The 15952-nt window shown below is 34.4% G+C and overlaps 2 protein-coding genes and 1 non-coding gene across 3 annotated transcripts; all 3 read right to left on the reverse strand.

The window, feature by feature from the left end:
- Positions 1-969: 969 nt before the first annotated feature.
- On the reverse strand, positions 970-6864 carry TRH1 (Potassium transporter family protein). The gene is made up of 9 exons (XM_012231410.4): positions 6698-6864; positions 6232-6475; positions 5859-6107; positions 5712-5762; positions 5047-5307; positions 4916-4968; positions 4106-4220; positions 3432-3686; positions 970-2494 (listed from the first exon to the last, which is right to left on the reverse strand). Exons 1-9 carry the CDS (start codon positions 6698-6700, stop codon positions 1392-1394), a joined length of 2334 nt encoding a protein of 777 aa, XP_012086800.1. The 5' UTR covers positions 6701-6864; the 3' UTR covers positions 970-1391.
- A 1223-nt stretch (positions 6865-8087) lies between these two features.
- CDPK6 (calcium-dependent protein kinase 6) lies at positions 8088-13083 on the reverse strand. Its single transcript, XM_012231409.4, has 9 exons — positions 12427-13083; positions 12037-12323; positions 11058-11201; positions 10557-10709; positions 9843-9958; positions 9272-9439; positions 8914-9041; positions 8717-8816; positions 8088-8562 (listed from the first exon to the last, which is right to left on the reverse strand). Exons 1-9 carry the CDS (start codon positions 12822-12824, stop codon positions 8479-8481), a joined length of 1578 nt encoding a protein of 525 aa, XP_012086799.1. The 5' UTR covers positions 12825-13083; the 3' UTR covers positions 8088-8478.
- Positions 13084-13408: 325 nt separating this feature from the next.
- Positions 13409-13482, reverse strand: TRNAG-UCC (transfer RNA glycine (anticodon UCC)). The gene has a single exon. It is a non-coding gene; the product is annotated as a tRNA-Gly (tRNA).
- Between the last annotated feature and the right edge of the window lie 2470 nt (positions 13483-15952).

Consider the following 15952-nt stretch of genomic DNA (forward strand, 5'->3'; position numbering starts at 1 on the left):
GTGGAATTTGTGCCCTCTGACCTGATATTTGGGAAATTGGGATTTGGCATATTGGTTTTTCAACTAGTCAATTTTATTTCAAAGAAAAAATCATTTTTTTAAAAAAAAATTAATTTTGTATATCAGATGATTTTGTTGCAGCCAAAGAATGATTGAATCACGTAGTTCCTTTTTCTTTTTTGTTTCTTTTTTTTTTTTTTTTTTTTTTAAATCATAGCTCAACAATAGCTTATATTTTTTTATAGAAAAGTTTTGAGAGTTATTCATTAATACTGTGATATTTTTCCTATAATATTTGATTATTTACTTTGAATAAATATTATAATTATACATAATCACGTATGCATTTTGTATTTGAAAAATATATATATATATATATATATACAGCAAGGTATGGTATTAACTATGGAGGATGGGGTTCTTCCTTTAGTTGAGGGGAAGAGTGTGAACTTATTATGAAGCACATTGATCATGAGGTCACCTTCATACCCCCCACTTCATTGTAATCTCAAAATGATTGATATCTTTTATACCACATCTATAATCTTAAATATAAACTTTAAAAATATGATAAACCTCATCGACAAATAAAAGAAAGATCATAGAATTATTTTTAATGATTAAAAAAAAAAAAAAAGAAATCAAATGATTTTAAAATCTCTCTTTTAATTTTTTTCCTTATGCAATGTTGTTAAACTTTTTTTGATTTTACGTTTTATTTTTATTTTGCATTGCTATTAATTTGATCAGAGCATATTGATATAGCTGACTCAAATTAGTTTAGAAGTAGATTCATACAACTGACTCTAATTAGTTGGAGACTAACTCATTCTGTATGTTCATTTTGGTTGTGTCACCTAATTCTGTCAATGTTAGACAAGGTACGGAGAAAGGACTTTCAGCTTTAAGTTATTTGGAAGTAACTGTTTGTCCATTTGGCTAGTAACAAACATCAGCAATTGGTCGCCCTAAGATCAAAAGGATGTGCAACAAGCACTAATTATTCAAAAAATTTACAAAATTCACAAAATTCAACTTTGAATAGCAAACTAGAAAAAATTGGCAAAGGTAATCAGTATAAATCTTCTTCTGATACTACAAAAACTGAACTTAAATTCAAAAAAAAATATATATGCTAAAAGGATATGAACTGGGTGACTTGCTATTCACCAAATGGAAACTCTTATCTGTGTTTGTATGTATTATTTATCAACCGGTGAAATATTTTCCCCAATCTCTTCGAACAATACCACCAACCAAATCCAGTCTATAATCAATACTGCAAAATAACTACATAGCCTATGATCCTCGAAGAAGCAAACTCATATGCAATTTCTTGCTGGCAGAAAACACGTCCTGGGAGCAAGAAGAAATATCGGCAGAAGAGTGCTCTACAAATAGTAGTTCATGCCCACCTCAATCAAGGAAATGTGAGGAATATCCAACATGACACCAGGGGACCGGCAGTTTTTACGCAAGAAGCAGTAAAAGATATTTATTGAAAGCCTCTTCAAGAATGAGGAATTCCATTTTGCCTTGATATGTGAGTGACCAATTACATATGCTACCCCAGCATGCTTCGCTTCTAGAAGTTCTGATAGCTCGTCCTTAACTAGTAAATTGCCGAAATTTGTATCTGAAAGCTTCAACTGGCTTCGCCGCCTATTCCTTAGTTTGGGTGACTCCTGCTCATACATAGATTGTAGTTTCTGCAAAGCAGCGGACCTGCTGCTACTTACAGCTGCTGTGGAGCTTGAACTGCTGCCTTCTCCATTTCCATCAGATTCTGAAATTATGAATCTTTGCCCAAACTTTTCGGATGTCCTTACAACTGCCATCCGACCATCCGTGGAACCATCCAGACTGCCACAACCTTCAGCTTCCAGTTGGATGAACTCTGCTATGCTCATCACAAGTGCATTCTCAGCATCATATGCATCTTCTTTTTCTTTGACATCCTTGTAGCCATTTCGAACAATGCAACGATACATTCGATAAGATTTGGGGCCAATCCGACCAATAAGATACCGCTCCTTTTGGGGGACAAAAGGCACAGGAACAATCTTAACACAGACAAATACAACAACCTGGTAAAATGCTGGTAAGTTGGTTAAGAAATGAGAAAATGTGGATGGGATACCACTAGCTAACTCTGAGTAGATAAGGCCAATTCCGGGAACCCTTACAAAACCAACATCAGAACCCAGAGTGAGAATCCATTTCATGGGTACTTTGTTATGGAGATCATATAAATACTTTTTCTTGCTCCCATAATGCCAAATAAACATTATGAACGTAAAGACTGCAGAAAGCACAAGAGGAACCCATCCGCCATTGGGAATTCTCATAAAAGAAGATGAAAGGAAGATGATTTCTATTATTCCAAAGAATAAGAAGTATAAAAGGGCAACACTGATACTCTTATGCAAGACAAAGTTGATGACCAATGACATCAAACATGTAGTCGTGAATACCAGAGTCATGAATGCAGTCCCTGAAATTACAGTTGCAACACTAGGATTACCAAGGCATCAACAGTAGTTTTAAACAAATGAAATATGATCTAAAATATCATTCTAGTTTCAACTGGCAGCATCTGTAAGATTTATTAAGAAATATTGCCTACCTTTTTATGGTCAACCCGTAACTCTGCCAATAAGAAGATCCTAGTTTCATTTCACACCAGGCATGTTTGTTCCAGATGAAAATATTGCCAATACAGCTTGGCACATCATTATCTGGGTGGATTGCAGGACTATTCATGTGTGCATACTAGTTGTACTAGGATTGAGGGTATTGCCCATATGGCTTGAGCATCCCTGCTAAATGAATGGTTCTTAACATTGACACAACACAGCATCATTCTAGTCACTTGTAGACAGACTATCTAGGAGTGGCAACAAGGTAAGGCAGGGACAGGAGCCATTTACCCATCCTCACACCCACACCACCCACCACAATATACTTTTTTGTTTTTTCATCTTGGTTTTTAGTTCAGTTCTATTTTTCAGGTTTCAGTGGTTTTTCTTATCACCCTTAAGCTTACCCCACCAAGCTGGAAAAGTTTTCCCCTCATCCCTGTGCTGTTCAGGGAAATCCCTTCACAGAACAAGCAACTCAAGACCACCATTGAAGTGAATTCAGAAAAATGAACATAAAGCATTTGTCAAACAGGTGAGCACAGCATCCATCTTAACTGTCCCATGGATGTTTCCCAATTCCTAATACTGAGTGCAAAGATTTGAGAGATTGAAAGTCCAACACACTTTCAAATGAAGAAAATAAATTCTCTATCTCTTCAAATTAAGTTCATGTTCACAATTATGACTTTTACAAGTACAATTGCATCACTCTATGGCAATATGCAGATGGAATATGACAATACATCTATATAATTAAATATTAAATAGTACCAAGGAAAAAAGACTAACCGTAAGCGTTTCCAATATGAATCGTGTCTTGAGAACCCACTGTGACAGTCAGACAGAGAACCATAAGAATCCAATTTATCTCTGGGATGTATATTTGACGATCAAGCCATTCTGGCTTGTGTACAATCTTAATACGAGGGAAACATCCAAATGCATGACATTGTTTGACAATTGAAAATGTGGCACAGACTACAGCTTGGCTGGCAACAATTGTAGCTAATATTGCCATCACCAGGACCGGCCAGAATAACGAATCTACAAAATAGGCAAAAACATTCTTTTAAACCACAATAATGATAATGAGAACAAAAATCGTTCTCATTGCTGTGCGTCAAGGGATAAAGACTAAAACAACTTATTTTTTTCGCATTCTTGTCTAATAAGGATAGAACAAGAAACTGAAAGTGAATTAAAAAAAAAAAAAAAAAAAATCCAAGTTATAGATTCCATTGTACAGTTTTCTAAAGAAAGGAAGGCCATTGGTGAAACAAGTTCACATTTCTCAATTTATAGTTCTCTAAACAGCAATGTTAGCCATCAGAATATGTTATGCATAAATTTAAAGATATTTCGCCAGAACTCCTTTTTATACACTGAAGATGATAGGTAGTGAGCAAACATCACTATATGTAAGTATGGTGACAATGGAGTATAGCTAACAATTGGAAGTTTACCTGGAATTGAAGAATAGAAACTCATGGATACTGAAGAAAAATTTTTTGAAATAAATGCAGCTTGCCCCATGTACTGTAGCACTAGACATGGATACACAACAAAAGAAAATGCAACCTGCACATAACAACACATTCTAATGGTTCCATCTGACACAAGCATATCTAAGCTAAAATACTGGAAAGTGGAAAGTAAATTCAAAGCACAACCGAAGGCAAAATGAAGATACAATACAAATTCTAGCTGCAGTCTTTTCTTTTGAAAAAACTCATTTAAAAGGAACAATAGACCAAGTCATATTACGGAGAGACTATCACTAGTTTGGCATGCACAGATGTTTGTGCTAATTGCTAGCTATTCTAAGTTATGTTTTGCGAATATTAGATGACATCGAAACATTGAAACAATCACATGCTTTTGACATCAGATTTCTTGTTCATAGTTCTAGTTTTTACTGTCTGCATAGCAGGAGCATCAAACCTGTGAATATCTGAGAGTAACTTCATAATTAGATGACTAGCTGGGATGTCAAATGTACAAGCATTGAGGCTGAAGAACATTTTGAAACCTTAGAGGAAAAATAACGCCAATTTCCATGGGAAGCATATTATCCTCTTATCTTTAAGGTCTTATGTTTAGAATCTTCTATGCCACAACAGGAGAACCTAAAAAGCATAAAACTATGTTGAAGATGAAGCCAGTTTCTATCGTCAAAAACCATAATTGGTCAAGTTTTATATCTGTTTTCAAAAATATCACCTTCAGATTTAATTTGGAGTTAGATACTATTTCCTAAGAATGGCCACACATACCCTTACTGATGAAGCTGTGAATTGCCCAAGTTCTGCATGCATAACTTCAGTTCCTGTAGTTAAGAGAAAGACTGCATAAGTTGACAAAGAAAAAGCTTAATTAAGTAAATCAAATTAAAAGTCCACATTACCAGTAATACATAAAAGTATCCCTCCGAGAGATATCCAACCATCTATTCCAGTGTTCCTAAAAAACTTGTAGATATAATGTGGGGAAAGAGCCAGGTATACTCTTCTGTTCCAATGAATGATATTGTAGGCACCAATAATGGCAATAGACAGCAACCACAAGATCACAATGGGAGCAAAAATGAAGGCAACCCTGTGTGTGCCACTATATTGCAAAACAAAAAGGCCAATCAATACAATGCAGGCAATGAGAACCACCATTCCTGTAGGTATGCATTGGTGTTAGCAACTTTAGTGGTACAAACACATTTAAGGAAACAATCATTGCTGAAGAAGAAGCAGAAAATTCTGGCAACTCGTTCTACCCCTTATTCTTGTCTTTCTCTAAACCTTTTTTTTTTCTTTTGAGGCTAAAAGTATCAAACATAAGAATGCTCCATCAAGGTTCTACTTTGGCTTTTCTTACTTTTAAGTTACAGAAGCTGAAGAACATGACCATAAACTCAACTGAAATTATGAAAAATGGGGCTCACCCATAAATCCTCAAACTAGTCTGTAATACCATAGTAAATCATCCAACCCAAAACTCAAGCTAGTTCGTGGAGAAGCCAAAAGGTAAAATTAACCCATTGCAATATTTCACATGTATATATATTGAGTTACTCACCATGATGCAAATTCTTGTCTTGAAGTTGCAGCCCCTCAACAGATGAAAGGACTGAAAGGAATAGATATCTATCAGCACAATAATAAAATAGAAAAGTGGGACCAAATGAAACAATTTGGAAATGCAAGTAATTAATCAGCAACTCACTAGAAATTGCAGGGGTGAGTACACCTATAGAAATAACCAAACTAGCACCAAACAAAATCACAAGAAGCATAGCTGTTCTTGTTTTCTTGCGCCTCTCAGCGGACTTCTTGAATGAAGAGGAAGGCACATTTCTATTCAAATTACCTTCACTATGATATGTGGTAAGCTCTTCATCAGCGGCTTGCTGGTTAGGAAGCAAACAATATTTCGCATGTCTACAAAGAAGTGAATACAAAGAAAAAATTCCCCCTGCAAATAATTGAACAGTATAACCACATATCCAAATGACCGACAGCCCAAATAAATAAATAAATAAATACTAAAATTATCGTCTCTTATGCAATCAAAAAAAAAAAAAAATATCGTCACTTACCCTCACTGTTATCATCCACACTCAACATGAAAACAGCATACTTGAACAAGGAGAAAAAAGTTAAAGTCCAAAATATTACAGAAAAAGCTCCAAAAACCGTGTCCTCTGTTTGATAATGGCGCGGTCCCCCAGAAAATATACTTTTATAAACATAAAGAGGTGAAGTGCTCAGGTCACCAAACACTATACCAAAACTCTGATACGCTAATAGAAGAAAATGTTTTCGTCGAGGTTTAGGTTCGACCTGCAAAAGCGGAAATCAAACACTAAGCTCAATCAAACCAGTGAAAGCTACAGTTAGCATAATTTCACATCTGTAATTAGTAATCTGTGAAATTGAACTCGAATGAGAGCAAATTCAACAAATGCAGGCAAGTGCAATGGTTTAAATTGGAAAAGATTAGGGTTTTTCAGAAATGGAAATCGAAAAGAAAATTTTTGGCGACAAATGGAGTCAGAAACTTACCATGGCTATGTCTCTGGTTGTGGCTGATCCTTTTATCAGAAGAAGATTCAACTAGAGATTGAAAAGAATCAAAAGGTTCTTTTCATTGTTTGTTAGAATAATCTCGTTGCTGCCAAATTAATCCCTTTTTTTTTTTGTACTCTTAACGAACTGATCCAAATCCCGCGGGTTCTTTTAGTGTTCTGTTTTATGTGTGTGGGTCTATGAATGTCGGAGTAGGACATCCCCTCGACACGTCAGCATCAACCGTTAAATTAGTAATTTACAGAAAATTCTTGCCGTGTGCCAAGTGTAGGATCAACACTTCTTGTAGATGATTTGTACGGATGGAATTTAAATAATGGAATGTAAAATTTGATTCATAGATTTATTAAATTCTTTCATCTATTTGAAAAATATATATATACTACAATACGTGAAATTGGCATATTTTATGATTCAAATTCAATCAGTTAAAAAGATATCAGATGTGAGATTTTCTTAGTTTTATCATTTTTATTATTAATAGTATAATTTAAGTTATTTTATTTTATTTTAAAAATATCCTTCAATTTCATAGGCCATATTTTTTTTTTTTCAATCAAACGATGAAATGTGAAATTCCGTTGATTTTGTTACATATGAATTTTTACATTTCATCAGTCCAAACCAACTCTTAAACTTTTGACTTAAAATATATTTTTAACTTAGAATGAATTTTTAAATTATATATTTTTAAAAATTATATATTAATTTAGAAATAAATATCTAAGTATTTGGTAAACAACTTTGGAGTAAGTTAACTGTTTAGTTGATAGCTACACCTTTCAAAAAAAGTTGATAGCTAAAATTAATTGTATTAAAATTATCAAAAAGTTACGATAATTGAATAGGAAGTCAAAAGAGCTCATTACCTTAGAAAAATCAAACACCATATAATTACTATTTAAAAAAAAAAAAAAAAATGATCCATACACTTAGATAGGGGTGAGCAAACAATCGAACCGAACCAAACCAAAGCTAAAAAATGTAAAACCGAACTTTTCATACCAGAACCGAACCAGCCGGTTTTTGATCTGTCTTATCATTTCGGTTTTACCAAGTACAGCATTTTCTTATATTATTCACAATAATCTTTAGACTACTTCACCAGGAAACTCTGCTGACAAAGTTAGAATGCTTCAAAGGGACATCGTGACTGATAAATAAAATGCCAGAAACTAAAGTATTCCAATAGACAAGTAGATTCAGACTTGCTTCGAATGGGAAATCAAATTAAATGCTTTAACAAAGTTTGATCACTCATTTCTCCAAGAACATGCAGCTCACCAACTTTGACACCATATAAAGATTCTTGTTAAGGTAGCAACTATCACGTTCTTTAATGGAATAATGTACCAGACCAGGCAAAAAAACACAAATCTCTTAATGCTTCTTTCATTGATAGATTAAACAGGAAAAACCGTGTCAACTATGTAACATAATTAAGATAAAAAGAGAAAAAAGAAAAAATCATTGGCCCGTAAATAAAACGTGGCACGATGTCATTCATACACACAGCCTAAGAAGTTGAGAAATGTGGCAACTTAAAAGGCGAAATTCTCTCAATATATGATGCCATTGAAGCCTCTTTCTCTTGTGCAAAGAGCAAGCAGGGTAAACCATAAAGGACCTCATAAAGCAGCTATTGCTTGCTATCCAATGCAAGACAGCTGAACTGAGGTCCTAAATGGATAACACGAATAAATTGACAAACGAGTTTATCTGTTCTTTAAACCCATCAGAATGTAAGACCTGTTTGTTTATTTGCGGCGTCTGTTTGTGACCAAGTCTGGGTTGCCCTTTCTCATCATAGCTACAAACTCTTCATAGTTAATTTTTCCATCCTGCAAAAAAGTTTCATGAACGTTAATATTCATATTGTGAAGTTTTGTTCTATAGATGCTAGAAATTTTAGTCAATGGAACTGTTTACTTCTGTCCTAATTCAGAAAACAAATGTATCAGAAGAAGAAAAAAAGGCCAAAAGGCAGAAATATACATTGTCCGTGTCAACTTCGGCAATAATCTCTTTTATCGTTTTTGAATCGCCCATATTATATTGCTTAAGGGCATGCTCCAATTCTTCCATTGTAATGTACCTAAGTGACAAACATGAAATGACAATGTCCACATAAAAACTTGAGGGATAAGATTCCTATTAGTACAGTAAGTAGTTAGAAAGTTAGAAGAGATTACCCGCTCTTGTCCTTGTCAAAATATTCAAAGGCCTTATATAGGTGGTCCTCTCTTTCCATTCTATTCATGTGCATAGTAGCAGTGATAAACTCTATGTAATCAATAGTTCCATTTCCATCCACATCAGCCTGAAAAAACAGCAATGCTCATTATTCTCAGTTGAACCACAAAACAAATCAATTTGATGTATGATCCAAGATGTGAGAAAACTGAAGGCAAAAACACATTGAGAAAGAGACAGAGAGGAGAAGGAAAAACTATAAAGCCAATGAATGGATTAGAATACTTAATTGAGTACCATGATGGCTCCTCAGTTGCTATATAAGAAGAATAAAAATAACAAGATTGGAGATGTTACCGCTTCCATTAATTGCCTCACTTCAGATTCAGAAAGCTTGGTACCTAATTTCGGAAGGCCAGCTTTCAACTCTTCAAAAGTGATTGTTCCACTGTTATCTGTGTCCATGGATTTAAACATTTCCTTCAAGCCCATAATTTCTTCCTCAGAAAGATTTTCAGCAATAACCTGGAAAGGGAAGAAAGGAATTGTCACTATAATAGATCAAAGACTGGATGACAAAAATGATGATAGCTATGCCTTCAATCGACATGTGATGGGCGTAGAAAATGAAGCCTGCAATAACAATTTACAGATTACTTTGAGACCTTTCAGGTTGATCAGGCTTTTCGTTTACTGGGGCACTACGCCAACAAATAAGGTGCAATCCGTCTTCCTTCCCGCCTTAAGGCCCCACATCACAATGATCCTTCTGATGTTCAATAATTTACTTTTGCCTTTCATTTTTCAGCTTTTGTTTTGTTTTTGTTAATAATATCTCAATGATCTCATCCCACCTAGTCCTTTCCTCTTCCATTAAATTAAAGAATGATAAAAATAACTGACACTTTAACAACAATAGATATCTCACCTTTAGAGCCAATTTTTTAAGTTTATTCATGGCTCTGAATTGTTTCATTCTAGTTAAAACAGCAATATCAAGAGGCTTATCAGATGCATCACCATCTTCTCGCATCCATGGATGATCTGCAATGCAATTTCTCTTTTCAGTTTTATCAAGCCCCATTCTTCATTTATAGAAATTAAGGAACTGACAGCAAATTTTTCGACAAGATGAACTCAAACAGTTAGAATGGTTTTAATAAAAACAATATACAAAGTTCTGAACCTCTGATTACCCTAGAAGTTAAACAAATTTTGTTCATCAGACAAGCATGAACTAGAACAGCATACTGAATGAAAAATGGATATATTGTAATACACTGGAGATGGGATAGCTTGGTCACTTGGGTCAAACTATTGATCAGTAAGGATGCCAAGCACCAGAAAGCAACATAGGACTTTATTCAATCATAAGCGCTTGCACAATCTCAAAATTCAAATACTAAAAAACACTAGTGCACAGATTTTTGCATGTGCATGAGATATTACCAATTTTCTTTTCTTTTCTTTTCTTTTCTTTTTTTTTTTTTTTAATAGAAGGAACTAAGAAGAAGAAATCAAATGTTTAATTGTAGGGATAAGTTGAAAGCCTTTTTACATTCTTATCTTCAGAATAACTTTTCTGATAACAGTCTTAAAAATAAAAATAAAAATAAAAATAAATAAATAAATAAAAACTTACTTAGGACTTCAGCTGCAGAAAGTCGATCCTTGGGATCAGTTCTTAGCATCTTCTTCACAAGATCTTTAGCGCTGCTGGATATGGAAGGCCATGGGTCAGAAGAGAAATTGATATGTCCCCGAAGAACAGAGTCAAAGATAGCCTGCTCAGTCTCTGATTGTGCAAGAGAAGCCAGAGTTATCAGGGAGAACCAGAGAAGAAGAAGATGAAGTAAAAGAAAGTAAATAATGAGAGGCATGATCACAGAGCCACCTCTCATTCGAACATTACTAATCAATTTGGTCAAAGGATCTCAGAACACTCCAGAAATGGTACATAAATCTTAACTATAAATGAGACTCTATTATATCAGCTTAATTCACAATCAGAAATAAATTAAGCTCATGTCCAAAATCTACATCAGGAAAGACTGAGACTTTATGAAATAAACCACAACAATGGAATCAGCCTCACCAATGTTTCAAATGTTACAAATCCTCAATTAAGAATTAAAAGCCTTACCTCCCCAAAAGGGTGGGACCCCACTAAGAAGAATATACAGTATAACCCCAGCACTCCAGATATCAACTTCAGCTCCATATTTTCGACGTAACACTTCAGGAGCTACATAATATGCACTTCCAACAAGATCTTTAAATACATCACCTGCAATAACACAGAGACCATAAAGTTCAAGCCCATGACTAGTAATCCCTCAAATATAACATTGAAAAGGAAAATGCTTCATAATGGTGTAAAGGTAGATGCTTTCAAGTTCAGAATTCAAAGACTCAGGAACAAGTCAAAATATGTTTAGCAACATGGAAAACAATTTAGTTGTTATAAGAGAAACCAATAAAAATTACCAACTTAAAAACTAACTTGGCTATAAAAATTAGATATTTCACAACTCACTCGTGCTAAAAGGCATATTAAAGATATAATAGTATAGATTACCTCCAAGCTTTCCACAAATAAAGATGTCTAATGATTGAAAGAACTAATCCTATTCTCATGTGCTCAAGGATCCTCTTTCAGTCATATATTACTGGTATCGTGTATGTCAAATATTTCATTGTCACCATCATCGCCACTAAGAAGAAATAGAAAAATAGAAAGCAAAAGAATAAATTTTTAAATCATCGGACAGCCAGGACAATCACAAGTAACTAAATAACTAAATAAAATCCTACAGAAGAACTAGAACACATTACAAAGAACTATAACTGTGAATATGAACTGCAGAACCAGGAGAAAATCATTAAGAACAGCAAAACGCATATAGACAACCGATTACAATATTTTCTTTTCATCTTAATTTGTCATAGTTTTTATCCGAAACTGCATAATCAAATTGTTCTATTGATGCATTAGAGTAGATTTGATCTAAACTCCGTGTCAGTTGTGTACCATGTGCACAACAATCCCACTCTCAACATTAAAACAGTTTGATCTTACACAATAAATCTGAAACTGAACCGATCGTAAAACCAAAATTCACCTGGCTTAAAGAACACTGAGAGGCCGAAATCAGTAGCCTTCAGAGGGGAATTCTCATCTTTACTGAGGAAAAGGAAATTTTCAGGCTTCAAATCTCTATGTATAACTCCCATGGAATGACAATCATGCACAACAGTCACGATCTGTCTACAAAGAATGGCTGCTGCCCTCTCTGAATAATGCCCTTTCGCTATGATTCGATCAAACAACTCTCCTCCCGCGCATAGCTCCATAACCAAGTTGATCGAATGTCTATCTTCATATGCTCCCTTTAGCTCCACTATATTCCTATTGAAACCAGAAAAACAGAAAGAAAAATAAAATTGGAAACTTCACCACAAATGGGAAGAAAAATGAAATCTGCCCGTTGCTTATTTATTAGCGGATTGACCTGTGGCCAGTAAGGTGGTGCATGATCTGGACCTCACGGCGAACATCTTCAATGTCGTCGCGGTTGATGAGTTTGCGCGTGGTAATGGATTTACAGGCGAACTGTTCTTTGGTTTCCTTGTGAGTTACTAGATATGTGATGCCAAACTGGCCACGGCCCAGTTCGCGGCCAAATATATAGGTGTTGCGGACGTCCTCAATCGGACGACCGAGGACTCGGCCTACAGCCGGAGTGGTGGAGGAGGGACGATTAGAAGGTTGAAATGAATGTGGCGGTGGAGGACGAGGCGGAGGGGAAGCAGTTGCGGGGTGGATCGTGATGCCATTGGAGGGAGGAGGATTGTCGGAGCCGCCAGAGGATGTGGTGAAGCTGGAAGGAAGGCTGCTACAGTTACCCATTGGGTGTGGTCAATGTAAGTCAGAGGAGAGAGAGGCAGGTGAGTTAAGACAGTAAACGTGGGCTTCTTAAGACATTTCCGGTGTTGTGTCTTGAGGAAGGAGCAGTACATGCAATTACTATAATAGTCCCGGTAACATGTTAAGTTCTGTGTGGATTCAGTTCAGCTGGCCGTCCATTTGAGACCCCATGTCGTAGCCATGATTGAATTGTGGAGCTATGATCGTTTTGTTATTGGTTCTTAGCTATTTTTGTCGGTTTGCTTGCTAATTTGCAATTTAGGACCAAAATTTCACCTGCAATAATATAATGATACATCGTTCGTTCCACTAGGCAAGGTCATATGATCATATCCTCAAGCAATTGGAATGTCGTTTGGAAAACGATGAGAAAATTAAATAAAGAGAAACAGTGAATGGAATTCTACTTTTTTTTTCACATGAGAAACGAGTATAGCATTCAGTCAGTGGGCCTCAGAACATCTTGGAAAAGGGCCCGTCGATTATGGCTAACTATGGGCCAGAAAAAAGAACGCTGTGTTGTCATGAAAATAAGCCCAAAACTTATATTAAAAGTAGATAAATCGTGCGTCTGCCGGGAATCGAACCCGGATCTATTGCTTGGAAGGCAACTATCCTTTAGCCGTTGGACTACAGACGCCTGTCAAAACTTTACAAGCAAGTAAATCCACGAGCGAAATTAAACCGTCAGTTTCTAACGACTCCGTCCTAGGTTGTTGTTAATATTTCAAAATTTATATACGAAAATAATTATTTTATTTATAATAATATTTATGATTTTTTATTAAATAATAGATTTTTATTAATATTTTTAATGAGTTAACGGTAAAAAAAAGTAAAATAATTTTTATTGATTAAATTTTTAATACATGTTTTATCAAATCATGCAAATAAAATAGAACGAAAGAAATATTAAATAATTAGATAATAAAATTTGATTTCTTTCTCTAAAAGATAAAACTGAAAAAAAGTACTTTATTTGACATTTTTTTTTTGGCTGATTAACAAAAGTAAACTAGCAAAATTTTAGTAAAAAAACAATTTAGTTGAACTGTAACAAAAAAAAAAGGATTATATAATAATTAATTTTTAAAAATTGAAATAATTTTTTTTATACTTCAAAATTTGATATTCCAATTTATAAATTTATACATTTGCCAAGAGCCGAGCCCAGGTCTATTGTTTGGAAGGCAATTATCATAACCGTTGGACTACAGACACTCATTAACATAGTGGTCCAAATTAACTTAAAAAAATTAATTCATGTACAATAATAATAATAATAATAATAATAATAATAATAGGGACCAAGGAAATGTCAAAAAAAAAAATAATAACAGGGACCAAAGAATTTTTGTTCTTTCTTCCTACCCATTTGCAGAAAATGTTTACCCTTTGAAGTTCTATTGAAACCCTAATATATTCTGCATGTGCTGGAATTGCAAAATCACATAACACCTTATGATAATAGTGGAGCGAAATGGAAAGGAAGGATAGTGATCCATTTGCACCTCCACAAAGCCGCTGCAAGTTTGGGAGCATGGAATAGTTTTCAATCACCGATATTAGGCATCCAATTCCATTGTGTGTTGGGTATTATGGCTGTACATGTCATTTGATTGACAGTTCTTGCACAACATGACCATTATCTTTTTATGTACTTCAAAAAAAAATCTGGGGATTCCCGTAAAATAATTTCATACAAGTCAATAAAGCTGATACCTTTAAGCTACATTTAAGTATATAAACCTATCAAATTCATCTTAAAAAATACCCTTTGATCAACACAAGGTATATACTTCTTTTTTTTTTAAACTAGCAGTTCAAATAGTAATGTCAAATGAACTTGAAATGAACTTATTCTTTCTTTTTTGTCATGTCTACTCTCTATCTCTCTCTTACTTAAAATGGAATATGATCCTTCTGTTTTAGGACGCTACATATATATACATACTATCAGCAACCTTAATGCCAAGTTTCAACCTCACATGAAGACATTATTAAAAAGTAAAAAGATGCAAAATCATTAGTGGTTAAGGATCAGTGTCAGAAATATGAAAAATCTCAAAGAACACCTCACATAAACTGACAAATGGTGGTGAAAATAGCAATTTTGTACAGGTTATGTGTGAGGTTAAGATAGAAAGAGAATTGGGATTTAGATAAATCATTAGATACTGCAAAGAATGGTCACAATTGATGAGAAGTGAGATTATTGGATAGAGAAAATATTTTCTGTGAATATTGGAATAAATTCCAGGGCAGACAGAGTAATTAATTTCTGCAGAACTATTCCAATAGGAATGCCCAGGACAGGAAGAAAACTGGAAAGCCTGAAAATGGAGAATACACAGATAGGGCATATAGAAGGTGACCAATATGCATGGACTATTATAAATTTGATTCTTTTCAATCTCTGCCTGGAGAAGCTGTCACCTATGGTGCCAGAATCAAAATCTTGTTTCTTTTGCAAAGTTAAATCTCCATTTGTGCATTCACAGGAATTTGGAAAGGACTCACCATTAGTAATAGTATATTAAGACTTAAATGATCAAGAAATATTCGAACAACTAGAGAAAATCACTGAATTAAAGAAAGATTTTCTGGGTCACAGCTTGCATCACCTCCAGTCAAATGGTTCTCTTTCTCCGAAACTACCAATGCGTCTGTTATTTTTATTTTTTCATTGAGAAATAAATTTTGTATTCTTCCTCGAATATATTCTCTTATTCTTGAAATTCTAAAGTCTCCCTCAATTTGTACCCCTGAAATGATGCGTTGCACTAGTAGTTAATTACATATTTTGAGTTAATTTATTATTCATAAGTAACACATATATGGAAATATTGGGATTTTGAGAAGAAAAATATATAAATATGCTAATTCTAAAGCTTGTCATTATGCACTTTAATTCTCTGTCATGACAATGTAAGGTGAATAAAATTGCGTTAGCAATCAATCACATCCAATTCACTGAAAACTCTAGGCATCTATTCGCGAATTCATTTACAAAATACAAGGATCACTTGGAAATTACAAAGAGAATTAGAAGGAAAAGAAAGAATTTCATAAAAGAATAATATAGCACAAGAAAAACTGAGCTCCTAAAT

Source organism: Jatropha curcas, chromosome 4 (genome assembly GCF_041381405.1).
Source record: "Jatropha curcas cultivar XTBG-Jc1 chromosome 4, XTBG_Jcur_1.0, whole genome shotgun sequence".
Taxonomy (NCBI): domain Eukaryota; kingdom Viridiplantae; phylum Streptophyta; class Magnoliopsida; order Malpighiales; family Euphorbiaceae; genus Jatropha; species Jatropha curcas.

Coding starts and splice junctions, on each gene's coding strand:
- CDPK6 (XM_012231409.4), bottom strand. CDS start 12,824: ATGGGTAACTGTAGCAGCCTTCCTTCCAGCTTCACCACATCCTCTGGC. Junction 12,324..12,426: donor CACCACCTTACTGGCCACAG/GTCAATCCGCTA, acceptor TGGTTTCAATAG/GAATATAGTGGAGCTAAAGG. Junction 8,817..8,913: donor TTTGACAAGGACAAGAGCGG/GTAATCTCTTCT, acceptor TTTGTCACTTAG/GTACATTACAATGGAAGAAT.
- TRH1 (XM_012231410.4), bottom strand. Junction 4,969..5,046: donor GATACTTTTATGTATTACTG/GTAATGTGGACT, acceptor TCTTAACTACAG/GAACTGAAGTTATGCATGCA. Junction 3,687..4,105: donor TTTCTATTCTTCAATTCCAG/GTAAACTTCCAA, acceptor CCTATTTTGTAG/ATTCGTTATTCTGGCCGGTC.